The sequence below is a fragment of the Polypterus senegalus genome, chromosome 10, assembly GCF_016835505.1.
Source record: "Polypterus senegalus isolate Bchr_013 chromosome 10, ASM1683550v1, whole genome shotgun sequence".
In the NCBI taxonomy this organism is placed as follows: Eukaryota; Metazoa; Chordata; class Cladistia; order Polypteriformes; family Polypteridae; genus Polypterus; species Polypterus senegalus.
Window position 1 is genome coordinate 63,433,240 of NC_053163.1, and position 23,285 is coordinate 63,456,524.

General features: G+C 41.2%; 1 protein-coding gene across 4 annotated transcripts in view; it reads left to right on the forward strand.

Annotated features, from left to right (window-relative positions):
- The first annotated feature begins 6,356 nt into the window (after positions 1-6,356).
- LOC120537148 (exocyst complex component 1-like) overlaps positions 6,357-23,285 on the forward strand; it is a 91,481-nt gene continuing 74,552 nt past the window's right edge. For 2 of the 4 annotated variants that reach the window (XM_039765852.1, XM_039765855.1), the window contains exons 1-2: positions 6,362-6,736; positions 11,156-11,283. In XM_039765852.1, coding sequence (XP_039621786.1) covers positions 6,613-6,736; positions 11,156-11,283 — 252 coding nt within the window. In that variant the 5' untranslated portion in view covers positions 6,362-6,612. Of the gene's footprint in view, positions 6,737-11,155; positions 11,284-23,285 lie in introns of all 4 variants that reach the window. The other 2 variants (XM_039765854.1, XM_039765853.1) reach the window with 2 other exon arrangements.

The window sequence follows — 23,285 nt, forward strand, 5'->3', positions numbered from 1 at the left end:
CATCTTCAGGAGACTGAATGTGATGGCATCAAGATAGAGCTGGAAGTGACGTCATCAATGGGAACCTCGGCATATCTGGTCACCCGGTCTAACAGTATCCGGCTTAGGCATATAACGGGGTGTTACGCATTGGCTCAGCCTGTCTCCAAGTCCTGTGTCTGATGCATCAGTCTGGACGATAAAAGGAAAAGAAAAGTTAGGAGATTTTAACACAGGTGCTGACATCAGGGCCATTTTCAACTCACGAAATGCACACTCAGTTTTGTCGTCCAAGACCACTTTAAAGGTTTTCTTTTCTTTGTTGAATCTGTTAAGGGCAAAGCAATCTCAGAGAAATGAGGTAATAAAATGGCGGCAGTAGCTCACTAAAGCCAAGAAAGCATGTACTTGCCTCTTAGTCACCGGACAGGGCCACTTAAAAATGACATCAACTTTGTAGCATTGTGGTTTAACCGTACCTCCTCCCACTAGATAGCTGAAATATTTTGCTTCATTTAATCCAAAAAAACATTTCTTTGGATTAATATGAAGTCCAGTGTCCAGCTTGTGCTAGGGTTGAGAGGACAGTTTTAACCTGCAATACGTGTTCCTTCCAGGTACCAGAATAGATAACAACATCATCCAGATATGCGGCACTATATGAATTGTGGAGCCTTAATAGTGTGTCTACCAGATGTTAGAAAGTTGCTGGTGCCCCGTGCAACCCAAATGAAAGGACCATGTATTGCCAGTGGCCACTAGGAGTACTAAAACGGTTTTCTCTTTGATGGAGGCCTTTAAAGGAATTTGCTAGTACCCCTTAGTCATATCAAGAGTAGTTAGGAATTGGACATTACCTAGTTGTTCAAGGAGATCATCTACTCAAGGCATTGGATAAGCATCAAATTTAGATACTTGACTGAGACATCGGAAGTCATTACAGAACCTCCATGTCCCATTGGGTTTTGGAACCAAAACGATAGAGTTGGACCAGGGGCTGTGGCTTTCTTTAATCACACCCAGTTTCAACATACAGAGCATCCGGAAAGTATTCACAGCGCATCACTTTTTCCAAATTTTGTTATGTTACAGCCTTATTCCAAAATGGATTAAATTCATTTTTCCCTCAGAATTCTACACACAACACCCCATAATGACAACATGAAAAAAGTTTACTTAAGATTTTTGCAAATTTATTAAAAACTAGCAAAATACCCGCACTTTGCAGTGGCGAAGTACTGCCTTAAAATTTTTATTAAGAAGAAAATTAAACCTTTTTAAACTGAGGGAAAATATACCAATAATTATTTGTTAAGGATCTCTTTGTATACCACATTGTGAGGTCGGTTCTCCGGTTGTAATATGACCAAGCTGTGCGCTGAGCTTACTCTTGAGCATGCAACGTACAGTTGGCCATGTGAACAGTAATCTTGTTTCAAATCTCACAGCTTGGATTGCTGCTGTCATAATCGGTTTGAGATTCATGGTTTGTTTCAATTACGACAGTATTTGTAGGACTTGTGTTGAAGTGACATTCGGCATCTATCAAGCGTTGTAAGTATACAACCGGTTTCATCGATAACTTCACATCCAGCTTTTGAGAGTTTAAACATTCATAAACATCAAAGTGTCCACTACTCAAATCGTCACCTGTGAATCTAAGATGATTAAGAGGCATTGGCGGTTGTCGAAAGGTGTAAAATATTTGGCCATTTCAGTACACTTGAAAGCGACAACCGAACAATTCAGCGGCAGCCATCAACTCACATGCAGAACCATAGGTGAAGGGCTTAAGCATTTCACTCTTCTAGTGCTCCTGTGTAGTATAAATATCTCCTGTGCTGTCATCAGTCCACACCTTGAACCTGTCCCAGTCAATCAATACATAAGACACAATGTTCCTCCGGCTATCAAGAGTGAGCCTGATATGGCCGTGCAATATGTAACAAAGAGAATGGAAAAGGTAGGTGCCATCTCCGGGCATGGAAACCACTCGGTAAGTGACAGTTCTTTGATCAATGGTGATCACCTCGATAGACATGTTAATGGGGAATGCGGTTGGAATGATAAAGGAAATGGGTACCTGAACAATGTAAAGTAAGTCTAAAATACCCAAACAATAACTATAATCATAATAAATGAACAATAAAACAGCAGAGAAGCCGTGGATTAAATAAAAAGGCTGTAGTTATCAGCAGGGAGACGTGAATCCCGTGGTGAAGCAAGGAAGGGAATGTAGAGACTGGAGCGACGGACGGCCTTATATAGGGCCCAACGCCGCCTCACATGGTGACCGAGCTGCAGGCTATGGACGTATATATGTAAGTAAGTAGGATTCAGTTAGCGTTGGGAACCCGCATACCAAATTTCTTGAAGATGGGCCCATAAGTAACAAAGACTGTTGAAAAGTTCAATATGGCGGCCGACAGTGGCATCATACCACCGAAATAAGTACGTACATTGGTTTTGGTTAGCGCAGGGAAGCCACCTTCCAAATTTCGTGAAGATGGGGCCATAAATAAGAAAGTTCAACATGGCAGACGTTGTTGACCGTTATGACCGTTACGCGTAGAATTTCAAAATGAAACCTGCTTAACTTTTGTAAGTAAGCTGCAAGGAATGAGCCTGCCAAATTTCAGTCTTCTACCTACACGGGAAGTTGGAGAATTAGTGACATTGGAAACTTCAATATGGCGGCCAACAGTGGCATCATACCACTGAAATAAGTACGTACATCGGTTTTGGTTAGCGCAGGGAAGCCACCTACCAAATTTCGTGAAGATGGGGCCATAAATAAGAAAGTTCAACATGGCGGATGTTGTTGACCATTATGACCGTTTGCGTAGAATTTCGAAATGAAACCTGCTGTTTAAATTTTGTAAGTAAGCTGTAAGGAATGAGCCTGCCAAATTGCAGCCTTCTACCTACACGGGAAGTTGGAGAATTAGTGATGTTGAAAAGTTCAATATGGCGGCTGACAGTTGCGTCATACCACCGAAATAAGTACGTACATCGGTTTTCGGTTAGCGCAGGGAAGCCGCCTACCAAATTCCATGAAGATGGGGCCATAAATAAGAAAGTTCAACATGGCGGACGTTGTCGACAATTAGTGAGAATTAGTGATGAGTGAGTGAGTGAGGGCTTTGCCTTTTATTAGTATAGATAAAAAAATCGAGAAAGCACATGTACATAAGTATTCACAGCCTTTGCAATGAAGTTCAAAATTGAGCTCAGGTGCATCCTGTTTCCCCTGATCATCCTTGAGATGTTTCTGCAGCTTAATTGGAGTCCACCTGTGGTAAATTCAGTTGATTGGACATGATTTGGAAAGGCACACACCTGTCTATATAAGGTCCTACAGTTGACAATTCATGTTAGAGCACAAACCAAGCATGAAGTCAAAGGAATTGTTGGCATTCAGGACATGAAGCACAGAATCGTCGGACCTCCTCATTTACATCAGGCCAATAATATCGAAAATTAATTCTTTCTAGAGTTTTTTTCAGTGCCTAAATGGGGACCTAGGAGGTGGGCATGTGCTAGCTCACATTCTTGCTGCCAATAAGTATGCAGAACTAAGAGCAGTGACCTCATCTCTCCCTCATGTTCTGCCACCCGATACAAGAGTTCATTTTTAATAACAAAGTAGCGCATTCGTGGTATAGGATCGAGAGATGGATGTCCATACTGTAACTGAAGCTACTGAATTCCTTGCAAATTTTAATCATCATTCCATTGCTCCCTTTTAACGGAGGACGGTGTAAGTTTAAACTGACATGATAATACTTGAATTGGATCCCTTCCGACCTCAGTGGAAATAGTTTCAGTCCATACGGGCTCTACAGTCATTGTTTTAGCTTCGGGGGAGCCAGAAGATCCTTCCACTCTGTCACACTGAGTCCTAGTGGCCATCGTACAAGACGTGGAGGCAGTTGTATTATTGTTATTCTCATCTATTACCAATCACAATCTTTTATCAGGGGGAGTTGTGTTCATACCGTTTTTATTATTAGACTAATCACGCCCTAGTATGACTGGAAAGGGAGGATCCGGTAAGACCACCATTTTAATACTCTTCATAGAGTTCTCCACGAAGACAACACAGGATGAAGATTTATAATAACATATCTCCCCATGTACAGTATATATCTCAGCCATTGTTGCGGCAAAACATAACAGTAAGCAAAAATAGATACTGTCTATTACTCCTGGAATCAAACATAGCCATCACCTTATACTCATTGATTATTACTGCCTCTGTGTATTGATGAGACAAAGGATTGAACACAGCACAATACCGCTCCCCCTTGCTGATCGAGCAATCCATGGGCTCACCAGGAAGGGTTCATGCGGTGAAAAGGTGCCCAACCTCCCCACACTTGAAACAGTTGGGGAGGCTGTATTGTTTTCCCTTAGGTTGGACTGGAGACTCTGGAAGTCATCGGTTGAGCTCAGGGACTGCACCAAGTACCTATCGAACTTGGCACAAAGACTGCTCTGACCGCTCCAACTTACAGACCACCCAATGCCTTTCCACTACCTCTATCAAGGCATCCATGTTATCGTAGCTCTGCTTCCAGACCTGTTGGGCAAGATTTTCGGGGAGGCTATTTACAAACTTTTCGTTGGCCAAAATTTCAGCCACCAGTTGGGTGGAGTTGATGTCTGGCCGTAGCCAGCACCAAATCTGGCCCAAACTTCAAAGGCCTGGGTGCAAATCGGCCTCTCTGGGTTGAACTGCCACTCCCTCCAATCCCCTGCCTGCTGTGCCGGAGATACACCGTAACGTTTATATAAACGTTTATATACTTCCACCTTGACGGTATTGTAATCTGTGGCCTGCTCCTCAGTTATGTCATAATAAGCCTTCTGTGCTTCGTCCCTTCAGATAGGGTGCTTGGCCACGCATTCCGCTTCGCAGTGCATTTGAAAATCAAAAAATATTATTCTAAATCATCCCCCTTAGTCAGAAAAGTTAACATAGGAGGAAGAGACCGAGCAGTCTGACTGCTGCCGCAGCCCGGTCTTCCGACTTGCCAACGGAGTCTGGGGTTCTCCCATCGGGACCTTGAGGGTGCGCAGTTCCATCATGATGGTGGTCAAGCTGTATTTAGGTCCTGCTCCTCTTTCCTTCTTGAGCAAAATCCTGCCACCTATGCTAATGATCATGAATAAAAAGACTTCCACAATGGAAAAAGAGTTGGGGACCGTCCCCGTATAATGTTCAACAGACAAGGTAAAGAAATTAATGCAAAAATTGTGATCAATGTACTTTAAGCAGCAATTAACAACAGAAAATACAGTCATGGTGTTTTTGTAAATGAATAAAATGGCGGATGGAAATGATGTGGGAGTAGATGACGTTGTAATGGAAGTGATGTTTGCCGGCCATCTTCCGAACTCGGAAGTGTGTGAGGTAAGTTATTTTTCTTCTTTTGGTCTGATGAGCATTAAGAAAAAGGAATGATAAGAAGCACTGGTGAGCTCAGTAATCACAAAATGATGGGTAGGCCAAGGAAGACCTCCACTGCTGATGACAGAAGAATCCTCACTATGGTAAAGAAAAAGACCCAGACATCTTCAGAAGGCAGATACCTGTATTTACGTGTCAGAGATTACCATCTGCAAAATGCTTCATGAACAGAAGTACAGAGGCCACACTGCAAGATGGAACTCACTAGTTAGCCACAAAAACAGGGTGGCCAGATTACAGTCTGTACTGTACTTAAAGTACTTAAAATAGCCAGCTAAATTCTGGAAAGAGGTTCGCTGGAAAGAGAAGACAAAGATTAACCTGTATCAGAGCGATGGCAAGAGCAAAGTGTGGAGATGAAAAGGAACTGCCAAAAATACAAAGTATACCTCCTCTTCTGTTCATCATGGTGGTGGGGGTGTTAAGGCTTGGGCATGCATGGGTTCCATAGGTACGAGTACACTTCTGTTCATTGAAGATTTGACTGTTGATAGCAGCTACACAATGAATTTTGAGCAGTGGTGTTTGTAATGTGGGGTGCTGGAACGCCATACACCCTACTCAAAAAATTTTAATAACTCAGATTAATTAGGTAATGCAAAATAATCATGAAATAAATGTGTTTATTTACACAGTTTGCCTGGTGTCAGTGCATGTCAACATCCATTAAAAGCTGGTTCTGACTTGAATTTGTATAATTTCTGTGTGAATACCTATATCTCTATTTTCATACAGTACAAACAGGTTTAATGTCAGATGTTATTTTCTTTCACTGCTGTTTACCACTTCCTTAGCATATGTAGTTGCAGTAGAAGAAGCATAAGCTTTTGTTTCACAGAGAGCCTTCAGTGACTTAACCAATAAGAATTAAAGATTTTAAAAACCACTTCCTGGTACTAAAGTTTTGAGGAATGAAAGAAATCTGCTTGAAACTGTGCGAATAATTTGCATGATTTATGGCTTTTTATCTGCTGTGAAAATATTTTTGACCTAAGTAGTAATAATATATATTATTAACTACAATTGTAATCTTACAGCAGGTTTCAAGCAGAAGTGTAACTTAATGAGTGACATGTTAATACATTAAACATTTCTACATTTTTAGTTTCATTTTACTTAATTCATTGTTTGTGATTTTGTGCTTTATCTCCTGTATTCTGATGGCCTCTATTCGGAATTGTCTGCAACGTGAGATATTCACTCCTAAAGAAGAAAGACTTCTTGGAACAATTCAGGTCTGGAAAGCAGGCAAGAGAAGGAAGACATCAATTTTATGTGCAACAGGTGAGAGAATATAATTCTTTGTTAATTTTTTTTCCAAAAGGGTAAGATAAATATTCAATTATGAAAAATAGGCAAATGTTTTTTTAAAATTCATATCTTTATTTTTATGTGTTGTACAGTAAATACTATTTACATTGGCTTAGAAATTAAACCTTGTTAAACTGCATTGAGGTTGAAAGAGCATAACATAACATAACATTTTTTTCTTTAATTTCATGTCAGTATTTTTCATCTGACTTGTCAGGTCACTACTGTCTTATCGATACTCTATTTTTTTTATAACTTTCTCCTCTGCATCCAGTATGTTCTGACAATATGCCTGCCTATCTTTCACTAAAAAAAATCACACATTTTAGCTAATTTTGGTCTCTGCTTCTTCTAAACTTCTGGACATCTTGTTTTCTCTTCTCTTTCACACTGAAGGCAAATTCACCTAAACTAAAAGTAGAGTCTTATAATAGAAGGAAATGTTACCACAGGTACTAGATAGATGTGCTTGGAAACCAGTTTTGCTTGTGCTATAGGGGAATTAGAGGTACCCCTGTAGTTGGTTTGAAAGAGCTAATCAAACATTTGAATTGCTCTAGCAATACTTACTGATGTAATGGAATCTAATATGATGAACATCTGGCAGAATTTAAATGGAAATTACAGATTGTCCCAAGTGTTCATAAAATAACTTATGAAAAAAGTATCACAAAGCAGATACAATTAATACTTTAAAGTGCAATATTGTCACAGTATATAATTATGATACAAATTTATATGTAAGATTAACACTGCTCTAAAGACACTTCAAATTTTCAAATGTGAAATGAGGTATTGGTGGTAATGCTCTGCTTCCTGTTGCTTCAAAGCTTAAATGTCAATGTTTAAAAATAGATGCAGGTCGATCTATCAATGTAATTTTAAGTGTCACATATCACTCTGAAAATAAAAGTTATCTGTAATTACTATGCTGCTGCTAAAAGAAACATTTCAAAAATTGAACAGTAATTCTTGCTATGATGTTTCTTCTTACATTTGGTAAGCGCTATATACTGTAACATAAATGCCTTTAGATTTATAACTGACTTTCTCTTACATTTGCGAATAGTTTAATACAAGTTGGTATGGTGGTGTAGTGGGTAGCTTTTTTGCTTTACAGATCCAACATCATGGGTTCACATTCCACACCCAGCCATGCATGCTGCATGTATATCTTCACTGTGTCAGTGGTAGTTGTCCTCTGGGGTTCTTCAGTTGGTTACCCACCTCTCTAAAATGTGTACGTTATTGTTGATTGGCAATTCAAAACTATCCACGAGTGCATGGTTGAGCCCTGCAGTGAACTGGCACCCTTTATAGATCTGGTTCCTACGTTGCCTTTGAGACTGCCATGATAGCCTGTGACTCACCGAGACCCTGAAATGAATAGAGAAGATTTTGAAATGTTGTCTTATTTTCCTTTTAAATTGGAACATCTAAAGAGGTACCTTTGGTTTAGAAACAAAAACAAAGTTCTACATTAACTTACTTACAAATTTCATAAATAAATATTGTATATTGTTTCATTTTAAATTCTGAAAAAAAGGCTAATCCAGAAATAAAGCTCTTTCTGTCCTTCCATCTATCCATTCATACATGTGTCCCCTTATGAATAACCCATCCAATTATTAATCTTGTAATCTGCTTAATCCAATTGTAAAATGGAAAGGGGACCAGAGCTCATTTCAACAATATCTGATGCAAGGTTGGCACCAGCCATTATAGGGTGCCGGTTTATAGAAAAAAACATACATTGACAAACAAGCATTTTCTCAGGTTGATCAAATGTTCAAATGTTAACTCAAACGTATTTGGTTTGTGAGAGGGACTCCAGAGTTTTTCACATTCAGAACATGCAAACATGGATTGTAGCCAGGGTAGGATTTGAAACCAGTCTTCTAGAGCCATCTATTTACATGACACGTGTGAACTGTAGATCGGAACATAACAGAGAAAGGCAGTTCCAGAAAATATCTGCCAGACATCTTAAATAACCGAACTGTGCATCTTTTGAGAAAACACTAAAAATGTAAAAGATTGGAGAACTTCAAAGTCAAAAAATAGGGCTGAGTCTGAAATTTTAAACATATGGTTCCAATTGCCTAGCTAAGTAGTTAAAAGAAACACCATTGAAAACTAAATTGAATATTTTTCTGGGCTTTATACCTTATTCAATTAAAATTTTTTCTTATATCCTATCTCATCCTTGTCAATACACTCCATTACAGAAGTAATATTTGAAAAATCTGTAAGTGACATGACCTTGTGTTTTTATAGTCTGAAGTATACAGAGTGAACATAAAAGGAAAGAAGACATTCCTTTATGGTGCTCCCATTTTGCTCACCTCCACAAGGTGCAAGCTGCCTGACAGGTAGTCCATTATCTAGGACACCATAAAGCCATACCCTTGCAATTCCCTGTGTTTACTCTTGACAGAAATGCCTGGATGGTATTGAAGGCACTGGAGAAATCAAAAAACATAATCCCCACAGGGCTGTCAGTTTTGTCCAAACGAATAAGCCTCATTTCTCCACTCCAATCTTTATTTAGTAGGCAAACCACAGTGGGCCCAAGAGGTCTTTTCACAAGTGGACCTCATAGAGACATCACAGGTCTTCATGGTATGAGATGTAAGGGCCAACAGTCTGTAATCATGTGAAAAGGCACCTACCTCCTTTGGAACTGAAATAATATAGGATATTTTCTTCAGCAGTGGTACTGTAATTTCTGGAGCTGCAGCATAGTGACAGACTGTACAGGTACAAGAGGACACCACAAAAGTTGGTCAACACGGGCCTGAAGTACTGTATGAATTACTTCATCTGGTCCCGTGACTTTTCTTGTGTGTAGCCTCATTATTTGTTTCATCATTTGTTCACCAGTTATAGAAAGCTTATACTGACAGTCAGATGTAGACTCATAACTGGCCATGCCAGTTGAATTGGCAGGAGTAAAATATGTTACAATGAAACTGATGAATCTGTAGGAATGATTTTGGGTTACTGGCTACAGAAAGAAGGTGGTGATGGGAAGGAAAATCTATTAAGATAGGTTCAGGATGTTGTGTTTCTGTACTTTCCCATCCAGCACTTTCATATCTACATTACAACAACTTTATAATGATTTACTGTAACTATTATATTATCTTACAGCAAAGTCAGAGGTTTTGCTGATGTTGCTTACAGAGGTAGTTTGGAACTCTGTTGGGAGTGATGTAACAGAGGACTATCAATTTTTACAATCTATGCGTTTCAGACTCAGCAGCAACACTGTGAGTTTCCGTGGTCTACCACTCTGTAGCTGAGCTGTTGTTGTTCCTAGACAGTCCCACTTCACAAAAATAGCACGTACAGTTGACTGGGGCAGATCTAACAGAGAAAAAAATTAAAATACAGTACATACTTGTAGGAAAGGTGGTATCCTATGACAGTGCTCCTTTAAAAGTAACTGAGCTCTGTAGCATGAACCATTCTACTTGTTACCGATAGCTATGGCTGAAATATCTGAGCTCAATTAATCTGAATGTCCATATGCTTTTTTGGTTATCTATCTATCTATCTATCTATCTATCTATCTATCTATCTATCTATCTATCTATCTATCTATCTATCTATCTATCTATCTATCTATCTATCTATCTATCTATCTATCTATCTATCTATTGTAAGGGTGGCTGGGTAAGTAGACAACTCGAAAAGTCAAAGAAAGATTGGGGTACCACCCTGGTAACTATCTATGTATCTATGTCATAAAACTTTTACATAGCTTAAATAATATTAACAAAATTGCTACCTGTCCTGTGGTCCTGTGATCCTGTGACTATGCCATATTAATTATCCCATCAAACAGGTAAGAAAAGTTGCACTTTAGTTAGTATAATGCACTCAGCGAATTTATGACATACCTTTTAAGAAAAGTAATGAGTTACCCCCTGAAAATAGCTAGCACTTTTGTTCCAGGGTGATTTTCAATATATCAGGTTTCTTTGAGACATCCATCTGTAGCCTTTCTTGTCCTTTTCACTTTAATGCTATAGTCTGAATGATTGCATTGACCTCAGGTAACAGCAACCTCACATCAATCATTTTGAAAGTGTCCTTCTGAATTTTGTAAAGGTGCTGCAATTTGCTATATATCATCCATATGGTTTAATATTTATAATAGGTGACACATGATTAAAATAGTTTGTATTTTAGATAGAATGTTGCGCTCTGTTTTTGTAATTATTGTAAAGAGTTATGTATATTAAGACCCTTTATATTACTGTATAATAAAGTACTTAATGTTGCGTGTCAATCCTTCATTTGTTAAGAAGCTTGGTAATATGGAAAATTATTTGCTTTTAGTATTTTACAATGTTTGCTTTTATTTATTTGTCTATTTATTTTCAGTCTCATCAGAATGTCCTGTGCAGGTTTCACTGGTAAAGGTGAAGATATCTGATCGAGGGCAGTACAAGCCATGTATTTACTGGACGCTGAGGAATATGCAGCTGGTAGATGGGAAAGATGCTGTCAAGGTCAGGCAAATATATTATATTACTACAAAGATAAGTGAAAAAACATTGATTATGTAGCTTTTGGTCCACAAACAATTACTAAAAATAAAAATGTTATGAAACTATCTTTGAGAAAACAAAATGCTACTTATTTTGTAGGTAATGATAAACCATTTTATCCTTCCCCTTATTTTCAGTAGACTGCTGGTGATACAGTTACTATGCCTAGCTTTGTATGTATTTTTTATATTTGTTGATTTTGATTCATGGTGACCTTTACACATAGCAGAGATAAAAAAAAAATTAATAAAAGCAAATATTAGATAATAACATTCTTTAAACAAAATTGCACAATACTGATTGTTTATGCTTTTATTCAATTCTGACTGTTTTCAATTGCAAAATACTTTATTTTGCAAAGCATACATGAATAGGAGTACTTTTGTTTTAAAATGAACAAACAAAGGCTGCTGGAATAATTAATGCTGGTATATTGAGAAATAGAGGCAATATATGACCAACACCGTACAGCAAATTCTTATTTATTTTAAAGTTAGAGAACACTGAACAGAAAATAATTACACAGAGAAAACAGGAAGCACAAACATTCTACTTTTATTGATGTATATTGATGTATATTTTGACTACAGACTTGCCCATTTCTGATATTTTCTCCACTCTGCTCAGTTTTCATATATTACCCCAACAGTTTGAATTCATTCATTCACTGACTCATTCAGACTTTTACACTTCTTGATTAAATGCATATAATAGGGAATGTTTTCATCAAAAGTCCTGATGCAGCCATACTGTGTTATCTCAAGGCAGGTAGAGCTATAATATCACTGAGGTCCAGTGTTCATAAATACAAATTCAAGGAACTGATCCCAAGAAGCCTCAAATTGGACACCAGCACAACTCATGTCAGAATCAGAATCAGAATCACTTTTATTTGCCAGGACTTAATGTACAGGATTTTGACTTGATAGATGTGCTTATAACAGAACACAACATCAAATACACATAACATAAATAGCATAAATTAAAAGGAAAAACATCATACAAGTTTGCACATGCACACATATAAATGTACACACAAACACCCACTCATACAGTATCTGACATAATGTATGAATATACAAAGAAGTTAGGCTAGGTTACTGGTTTGAGAGGGCTATGGCTCTGAGAAAGAAACTCCTGAGGTGTCTATTAGTTTAAATCAGGGGTTCTCAAACTCGGTCCTGGGGACGCCTGTGGCTGCAGGTTTTTGTTCCAACCAGATTCCTAATCAGTGACAACACCTGATAGCACTGATCTCATTTAATTAGCTGGTATTATTTATCTTTTATTCTACATTCAGAAAAGGATAGTAGCATGATTTTTACATTTACTGTATAAGAAACTTAGAAATATTTCTGTTTTGCTATGGATTTAAATGCTTAACTCTCTTTTTATTATATTTTGCCCTTTCTCTGTGCAGTTTGCTACATTAATTAAATCTTAATAATGACAATTAAAAACAAGCAGAGCAGAAATCCAAGCAAACAACACTCAATCGTGAAAAGCTGCAACTACTTTAGCGTCAGCCCCACAAAGTAGTAAATAACGGATTAATTAAACAATTAGAACACCTAGATAAGTAGAATGACAATCAAGATTAAAATACTGTTAAAAAGAAAAACATACAGAAAACTGCTTAGTACATTTTAATAGTTTTTTCTTTTTTTTTACCAAGCTTAGTTTTCTAATTTGTATATTGTTCCCAAAACAGGGAATCTGGGAAACAACAGTTCACTTAATTAGCCCAGGAGTCCAATTAAAAACACAGGCTGGTTGGAACAAAAACCTGCAGCCACAGGGGTCCTCCAGGACCGAGTTTGAGAACCCCTGTTTTAAATTGACCTGAAATGCTTACCAGAAGGAAGTTTATGGAATAAGTGATGAGCTGGGTGAGATGAGTCAGTGGTGACCCTTATGACATGGTTAGTGACACAAGATGTATACACCTCTGCAACAGATGGAAGGGTACAGCCAATCATCTTCTCAGCAGACAAATAATGTAGGTGGTGTTAAGGTCCCAGCTGAGAGTGTGATAGTTGTGCCCACAAATTTGAAAAACTCCTCCATATTGACTGCAGAATCATTAATTTCTAGTGAGATAGGTTCTAACTGCTGTTTGTGAAAGTCAATCACCATTTCCACTATCTTGGAGGTATTGCACACTAGGTTGTTGGAAGCACAGCAAGATACATAATGAGGCACCTCTTTTTTATAGTGTGTTTTACCGCCATTAGTAATTACACCAATAATGATGGTGGCCTCAGCAAACTTAATGATTTTAACTGGAGGATCAGTGGACCTACCATCATTGGTGTACTAGGAATAAAGTAGGGGGGAAGGTACACAGACTTGAGAGGCACCTGTGCTAATATGGAGACTGTCAGAGAGATGGAATTCCCCATGAACATATTGTTTCCAATTTACCAGAAAACTGCAAATCCATTTACAGATGGAAGGATTCAATTCAGTGTATAGAAATTTAGTTAACAACAGTGCAGGAACAATGGTGTTAAAAGATGAACTGAAGCCAACAAACAGTATTCTGGCATAAGTTCCTTTACAGCCCAGATGCTCCAGTACAAAATGAAGACCCATGCAAACTGAAGAGGGTCAAGAACAGTAGCGGTAACAGACTTCATATGAGTTAGAAAAAGTTGTTCAAATATTTTTATTAGAACTGAAGTAAAAGCAATAGGCCTGTAATCAGAGAGGCAGCTTATTTTATCACTTTTGGGAACATGAACAATAACAGAAGGGTTTGAGCAATCAGGTACAGTACACTGTGCCAGAGAATGGTTAGAGATGTTTGTGAAGAGGGGAGTGAGCTGCCTAGCACAGTGTTTGATTGTTGCAGGTGAGACAGAGTCACAACTAGCTGACTTTTTGCAGTTCTATGTTGAAAACAGCTTCCAGATGTCATATTCTTTTATAGAAAAGGGAGAAGAGGGGTGAGGCTTTTGTAAAGAAGTGGCTGGTGTTAAAACCACTTCAGAGCAGAGCGATTGTAGATATTCAGCACCTTGTTGTTCAAATCTGCTATTAAACTTGTTAAATTTGTCAGGGAGGGATGAATCTGAGTAAGCATTGGGAGACGTCTTTTTCTAATTATAACAGACTGAAGGCTTCTCCATGTAGAGGAGCTATTATTTGCTGAGAACTGAAGCTCCAGTTTATTTTTGTGTTTCCATTCAGCATATCTGAATTTTATGTGCTTTTTCTTTCACTTGACGAAGTTTCCTTAGTTCTTTGGTGAACCATTGTTCTAAATCACAATTGATTCGCTGGGAATGCAAACCTCTTCACAGAAGCTAATATAAGAAGTAACATTGTCAGTCAACTCGTGAATGTTTTCACAAGCATTTTTGAATCTGTACAGTGTAGCCAATCTTGTAATGATTCAACTGATACATCAGTCCCGGAACTGAATCTTTACTGGCTTAGGTAATATTAGCTTTTGTTTATAAGTGGGTAGCAACCATAGCATAACGTGATCAGAATCACCCAGCGGCACGTGAGGCAAAGCCCAGTATGCATCTTTTATGGAGCAGTAGCAGTGATCTAAAGTCTTCCTGTCCCTGCTGGGGCATTTTACAAGATGTTTGTATCTGGGAAGCTTGATGGTTAGGTTTGTGTTATTAAAGTTGAGGATTTTCAGAGGACTTCAACAGAAAATATTACTATATTCAGTTGACATGGTACTATATATATCAGACCCACAACATTCTGTGTCTGCAGACCTAACTGCACTAGTAGAATTTCAAAAGATATCTGGACTCAAAAGTAATTGAACAAAATTGTGTCCTTTCCAGTGAACATTAGATTGGACGCCTTCCATTTTATAGTTGCAAATCAGTTTAAATACCTAGGGGTTAACATCACAAATAAATATAAAGCACTTTTTCAACAAAATGTTCCTGTCTGCTTGGAAAAATGTAAACAAGATGCGCATAGATGATCTACCTTACATTTTGCTTTAGCAGGGTGAATTACCACTCTCAATATGACTATCCTCCCTAAGCTTCTGTTTCTATTTCAAAACATGCCCATATGCATTGCAAATCATTTTTTAAGAAATTAGATTTAATCATAACTTCTTTTATTTGGAATTCAAAATATCCACACAGCCAAAAGGTGACATTACAATGACCTAAAGCAGAAGGTGGCATGGCTCTACCTAATTTTCAGTTTTATTGCTGGGCAGCAAACATACAAACTATAAAAACCCGAACATTGACACAAATAGATGAACACACACTAGCTTGGTCCGCAATAGAAATACAATCCTGCAGTACTACTTTATATTCCCTGTTTTGTACACCAGTAAATAAAAGACATTGTCAATATACTAACAACCCAATTGTTCTTCATTCACTCAGAATATGGAACCAATGTTAGAGAATATTTTATCTGTGGCACCTCCACATGATAACCACCTTTTTCCACCCTCTCAGACTTACACAGTTTTTAATGTATGGAAAATGTATGGGATTAAATCATTTAGAGATTTGTATATAAATGATGTCTTTGCTTTCTATGAACAATTACTCTCCAAATTTATCATCCCATCAACACAATTTTTCCACTATCTCTAAATCAGAAACTTTTCCAATGAAATCTGCCCAATATTCCTCATCTCCCACCTATTTCTATTCCAGAAGAAATATTGATCAGTCTTGAAGATTCAAACAGCATTTCTATAATATATAAAACCATAAATTCCCTTCCTTTTGAAGATCAATGAGAACAGTGGGAAAAGGATCTCTTATTCAACATTTCAGAAATGAAGTGGAAGGCAGCCATGCACAGAATTCACTCTAGCTCCATATGCACAAAGCATTCAATTATTCAAATTATTCTATCAAGCACATCTATCTCATTTAAAATTGTCTAAAATGTTTCCTGGGCAAGATCCGACCTGCAAACAATGCGATCAAGCTCCAGCCTCACTGTACCACGTTTTGGGCCTGCACCAAATTAACATCATTCTGGACAAAACGTTTTAAATGCTTTTCAGAGAGTGTCATAATCTCTCCTATTCCATTAACAGCTATGTTTGGTGTACTTTCAGATGGGCTTAAAGTGGAGAAGAACAAACAAACTGTAATTGTCTTTACTTCACTATTAGCTTGTAGACTTATCTTGCTCAACTGGAAGAATCCTAGCAGTCAGAGGGTTCATAAGTGGTAAATCCGTATGTAAATGTCCTTGATGAGTTGAGGAGAAATTAAGTCCGAGCCCAATAGATAGGAGCTCTTCTTGTGTGTCAGTAATCCTCATATTGTTGCAAAAGGCAAAGTTACAAGACAAAAACAACAGACACATAAGCAACGACCAAACAACCGTGGCTGTCCTGATCGGCGCCATCATCAATGTCAACTAGACAATCCATCCATCCATTATCCAACCCTCTATATCCTAACTACAGGATCACGGGGGTCTGCTGGAGCCAATCCCAGCCAACACAGGGCGCAAAGCAGGAAACAAACCCTGGGCAGGGTGCCAGCCCACCACAGGGCATGCACACACACACACATACCCCCCAAGCACACACTAGGGACAATTTAGAATCACCAATGCACCTAACCTACATGTCTTAGGACTGTGGGAGGAAATCAGAGTACCCAGAGAAAACCCACGCAGACACGGGGAGAACCCTGGAACCTGGGTCTCTGAACTGTGAGGCAGCAGTGCTACAACTGCGCCACCGTGCTGCTCAACTAGACAATAAAAACTGAAAAAAGTCACTCTTACAATCTCTTATATTCTTTCACTATATGGGAGCTTAGTTCATTATTTCACAGAGCATGCAATCAAGTGACAAGACCTGACCGGATGTTATAAGCATCCATCCACTCAGCTTCCTAACCTGCTTATCCATGGAAGCTGAAAAGGGAAGGGAAGCTGAAACCTATGAACAGGGCATCTGGGTATTGCAGGGTGAACACACACAAACACTCGCACACACACTCGGGACACTTTAGCAACACCAATCCACCTAACGTGCATGTGTTTAGAATGTAAAAGGAAGATGGAGCACCCATGAAAAACATGCAAACGCTAAACAAGGAACACCCTGGTCTACTTAATGCAAGGCAGTTGTGCTTATACTGTTCTTTCAAATAATAATTAAAAAAATTAAATAAATAATAATAATAATTCATCCATCCATCCATCCATTTTCCAGACCCATTTATCCAGGCAGGGTTGAACAGGGTGAACACACAGACTAAGGCCACTTTCGCAATGCCAGTTCACCTAAGTTTAAACAGCTTGAAGTTTACTACAGATGTATTAACATAAGCAGAATGGTAGCACGGAGCTGTCATTACTGCCTCACAATGTCAAGTTCTAAATGGAGCTTACATGCTCTCTCCATGTATTTATAGACAGATCGGTAACAGAGAAATATCAGTGAGTTTACTTAGTCAAAAGTGTTGTCCTCAGTTATATTATTACTGCATCTTCTTCAAGAATGACTAATCACGCATTAAAAACTTAAATAATTTGTTTATGGTGCCTCAGATTTCTGATTTTTTTCTTTTTGTATTGTGGGCGCGCATGTCATTCCAATGAAAAGTGAGGCACCGTTTAGGAAAAATAATAATTTGATTTGGGTTTGCATCTATCAGGCCATTGCATAACATAACCAATGAAGAAACAGAATTGCGGGAGTAAAAGTAGGATAACAGGCTCAATGTCAATACTCCATCCATGTTTGGTGCGGCAACAAGAAAAAAGACCAAAAAATGCACACTCACCATTACTTTTGTTGTCACAAACTTGCCTCAGAAATAAAGAAGGCAGATTCTCTTAAATTGAAAACTTTTCTATATGTAAGTGCAAGTTTTCATTAAGTTTTAAGACTTTTCTTCACAATGGGAATCCTGTACCTTCTAGTACATTCTAAAATGTAACAGTGGGCTACTTATTTTTTTAAATGTATAAAATACCCTTCATTTCAGAATGCAATTTCATGTGGGAAACGAATATATACTATGATTATGATAAAATAACTTTGACTTGGAAAAATACCAAACTTATCCTTTGTCACAAGAACGAGACATAAACAGATAAAGGTTTGGGGCAGCCACTCATATAATATGGTATCCTGGCTGCAAAGTCATTTTTTATCAAATCAACAGCACTGATGTGCATCCAACTGAGTCCAGAACGAGACTGAGGGAAAAGGGGAAAAGGGCAGGCTTTTAAAGGGGAAGACAGGAATTGAGGTCATAAGGATCGGGCACGTGTTCTTCAGTCATTGGATCAAACTCGAACGTGACATCCGAGGGGCCGGAGCTGGTAAGGTCTACTTCCATTGGCTCAGTCCGGGAAGTGACGTCAAGAGAGCCAGGTGGAATCTCCCGGGAATGGTCAACAGGAAAGGGAGAAAGAGTCAGTGCACTCTGCCACATCCCGGCGTGCCTCAGAACTGCCTTCACTCAAGCCCTTTAGCTGCCTCCCATGCACACTCCCATGTGTGTGATAAGGACCCCCCCTTAGCCCAGACCCGTCAGGTCGGGCGACCCTAACCAAGAGGTCGTGAACCCAAGAAAGAGCATCAGCGTTGGCATGGAGAGAGCCTCGGCGATGAACGAGCGAAAACTTATATGACTGTAGGTCAAGAAACCACCGGGTGACCCGCGGATTCAACTCCTTGTGCAGGGCCATCCACTGTAGAGGTGCATGGTCCGTGACAAGGGTGAATTCCCGGCCCAACAGGTAGTACCTAAGCTGAGTAATCGCCCATTTTATCGCCAAAGCCTCCCTTTCCACCGCTGCATACCTGGTCTCCCAGTCCAACAGTTTCCGTCTCAGGAACATGATGGGGTGTTCCACACCATCGACAGTTTGGCTCAGCACGGCCCCCAGGCCTGTGTCCAAAGCGTCCTTCTGGAGGATGAAAGGCAAAGAAAAGTTAGGTGCCATCAAAATAGGTGCGGACGTAAGGGTCTGCTTTAAGTCACCAAATGCAGCGCCTGTTTCAGTCCATACCACAATGTTCGGGCCCTCTTCTTTGTTAAATCAGTCAAGGGCGCCACTCCGAGAACCGGGTACAAACCGGTGGTAGTACCCGGCTAACCCGAAAGGCTTGGACCTGCTGCTTGGTTCGCGGACGGGGCCATTTCAAAATGGCATCAACTTTGGAGCACTGTGGCCTTACGGTACCCCGACCCACCAGGTAGCCTAAATATTTGGCCTCGCTCAATCCAAAGAAGCATTTCTTGGGATTAATCCGGAGCCCGGCCTCACCAAGTGTCCGCAATACCGCTTGGACATGCTGTAGGTGTTCCCTCCATGTGCTGGAATAGATGGCCATGTCATCCAAGTAGGCAGCACTGTATGAGTTATGAGGCCAGAGCACTTTGTCCACCAGACACTGGAAGGTTGCTGGAGCCCTGTGTAACCCAAATGGAAGGACACAATACTGCCAGTGTCCGCAAGGGGTACTAAACTCGTTTTTTTCCTTCGTAGAGTCCGTTAAAGGAACCTCTCAGTACCCTTTTGTCATGTCCAGTGTGGTCAAATATCGAGCCTGTCCAAGCCTCTCGAGGAGGTCGTCCACTCGTGGCATTAGATAGGCATCAAATTGGAAGATTTGATTAAGCTGACGGAAGTCATTGCAGAACCTCCAACTCCCGTCAGGCTTACCGACGAGCACAATGGGGCTTGACCAGGGACTATAACTTTCCTCAATCACACTTAGTTCCAGCATGCGCTTGACCTCAAGCTCCACTTCAGCCCTTTTTGCCTCGGGAAGACGAAACGGGCGTTCTTGGACAATAACCCCGGGCTCTGTCACAATGTTGTGCTCAACCAGAGAGGTCTCTCCGGGTTCTCACTGACTACCTCCGAACGGTCCGGATAACTGTTTCCAGCTCCTACCGTTGTATGGGACTTAAGTCCGTACCGAAGTTAAGGCTGTGTGTGTGAGCGGAGAGTGAGCAGGGCTGGCCAGAGGAGGGATCGGGGTCCCTGTCCTTCCACGGTTTCAGCAGGTTCACATGATAAACCCGCTTCGGCCGACGATTGGGTTGACTCAACAAATAGTCAACCAGTCCCTTCCTCTCCTTAACTTCGTAGGGGCCTTGCCAATGGGCAAGCAATTTAGAGTGGGAGGTAGGCACTAGGACCACGACCTGATCTCCCGGGTGGAACTCCCGAAGAGACGTGCCACGGTTGTAGTACCTGGCCTGTGCTGCTTGAGCCTCTTCCATGTGACTTTTAAGGAGAGGCCGAATCTTTCCAAATCTATCACATAACTGCGCGATATACTCTAATACCTTGTATGTTTGTAGAGGGAAGAGCCTCTTCTTCCCATCCTTCTTTTAGAATATCTAATATGCCCCGAGGTTGTCGCCCATACAGTAATTCAAAAGGAGAGAACCCCGTGGAGGCTTGTGGGACTTCCCGATAGGCAAAAAGGATGAGGGGAAGGAGCTGATCCCAGTTCCTTCCATCCTCGCTGACCACCTTATGCAGCATTTGTTTGAGAGTCTGATTAAACCTTTCCACTAATCCGTCAGTTTGAGGATGATACACTGCGGTCTTTAAATGCTTTATTTTCAGTAACTTGGCAGTCTTCTTGAATGTCTCCGAAGTGAAGGGTGTCCCTTGGTCCGTCAAGACTTCCTTGGGGATACCCACGAGCGCAAAGATGTTTAGTAATTCCCGTGTGATGGCTTTAGAGGTAGCTGAGCGCAACGGAACAGCTTCGGGGTACTTTGTAGCATAATCCACGAGGAATAAAATGTACTTGTATCCTCGGGCTGAGGGCTCTAGGGGTCCGACCAAATCGACCCAAATTCTGTGGAAGGTAATGTCAATTAAGGGTATAGGAACAAGAGGAGCACGGTCCCATCTAGGAATTTGTCACAGTTGACACTCCGGGCAGGAAGCGCAAAGCGACAAACCTCCTCATTGATCCCCGGCCAGTAGAAACGGAACTTTATCCGCTCCAGGGTTTTCTTGGTGCCCAAGTGGCCACCTAGGAGGTGGGCGTGTGCTAGCTCTCAAATCTGCCACCGGAAGGTACGCAGAATTAGCAGTAGCTTTCTCTCCTGCCCATCAAACATTGCTACACGATAAAGAAGGTCATTGTCTAACACAAAGTGAGGACCCTGTGGCATGGACTGGTTTGTACGCTGGCCGTTGACTAGGACCCCTGCATTTTTTGTAAATTTCAGGGAGTCGTCACTTCACTGCTTCCTTTTAAAGGAGGCCGGCGTCTCTCTAAATTGGAAGCGTAAAAGGAAGAGAGGTCTGCACCGACCTCAATGGGCATGGTTTTCTCCCGCTCCGCCGCGGCGTTGGTGGATGACGTGTCAGCACGCGACGGCCCGGGAGTTGCCACGTCACCCAGGACGGCCGCTTCGTCTCTCTCTGCCGGTTGATTACACGGCGTGGAGGCAGATTGGGACAGCTCATCTCCATCCATAACGAGGCCCATATTAATCCCGGGAGTGGTATGTGTCTCACCGCTTTTAATTTTAGACAAGTCCTGCCCTAGTATTACCGGGTGTGGAGGATCAGGAAGGACCGCTACCGGTGAGTTTGTGAACTGATCCTCCATAACTGATGACACAAGCGGCGGACCTGTACCAGCGGATTTCTCCGTGGACACAGGTTATACCGGTCTTAAATTTTAGCCACTGTTGCGGTTGCACAAAGCAGCGGGCAACAATGGAAATGTTGCTGCCAGAATCAAACAAAGCTGTGGTCTTGTGTCCGTTGACGATCACCACGCCAGTATGTGGGACCGCCAACTGATTAGCCAGAGCACACCAACCCTTCCTCGCCCTCCACCTGCATTCCTCCTTGCCTCCAAGCGGTTTGCGTGCCTACGGCACCGCGGATGCCAATACAAGCTCTGGGTTGTACAGGGAGGGGCTAGGTCTTGGGACGTACCCCGGCTGAGTTCAACATAAGGACGGTTCTGCTCCCTCAGTGTGCGAGGCCACCCTTTGTGTCTCCAGAAGCTCTATGAGCTCTTTATGGTTCTTAAACTGCTTGCCCCAGACCGGCTGGATGAAGCCATTGGGAGGCGTTTTCAGGAGCAGATAGCAAGCTACCTGCTCTATTATTTGGTAGGGCTTGTTTTCAAATAGCCGTAGCCACTGCCCTACCATTGCCCAGAAGGACCAGGCTTGTTTGATGGTCGGCCGCTCTGGGTCCAACCTCCATTTTTTTATTTACTCACCTGCCAGTCTGGGGCACCCCTAGGTGGTAAACGGGGCTCTGGTTTCACAGGGAGGCAGGCACTCTCCCCCAAGAGAGCATACTGAGCCCCTTTTGCCTCCCCCCTCCGGAGCGGCCCAACTCTGTGAGCCCCACCCGCACACTCCTTGGCCTCTCTAGGTGGCCTAGTTATGCGTGCCAGGAGCGGAGCCCGCACCAGGTCTCGCTGAACCACGGGACACCCTCCCTGCCTGAACACTCGACCCCGGTACGCTCCCACCTGGGTGTATTGCAGGTCCTGTCCGCTTCTCTTCTGAGACTTCTCCATCCTGCCGACTACGCCAATGTCACAAGAACGAGACATAAACAGATAAAGATTTGGGGCAGCCACCCGTATAATATGGTATCCTGGCTGCAAAATCGTTTTTTATCAAATACACAGCGCTGATGTGCATCCAACTGAGTCCAGAATGAGACTGAGGGAAAAGGGAAAAAGGGCAGGCTTTTAAAGGGGAAGACAGGAAGTGAGGTCATAAGGATCGGGCACGTGTTCTTCAGTCATTGGATCAAGCCGAAACGTGACATCCGAGGGACCGGAGCTGGTAAGGTCTACTTCCATTGGCTCCGTCCTGGAAGTGATGTCAAGAGAGCCAGGTGGAATCTCCCGGGAATGGTCTACAGGAAAGGGAGAAAAAGAGTCAGGGCACTCTGCCACATCCCGGCATGCCTCAGAACTGCCTTCACTCAAGCCCTTTAGCTGCCTCCCATGTGCACATGTGTGACAC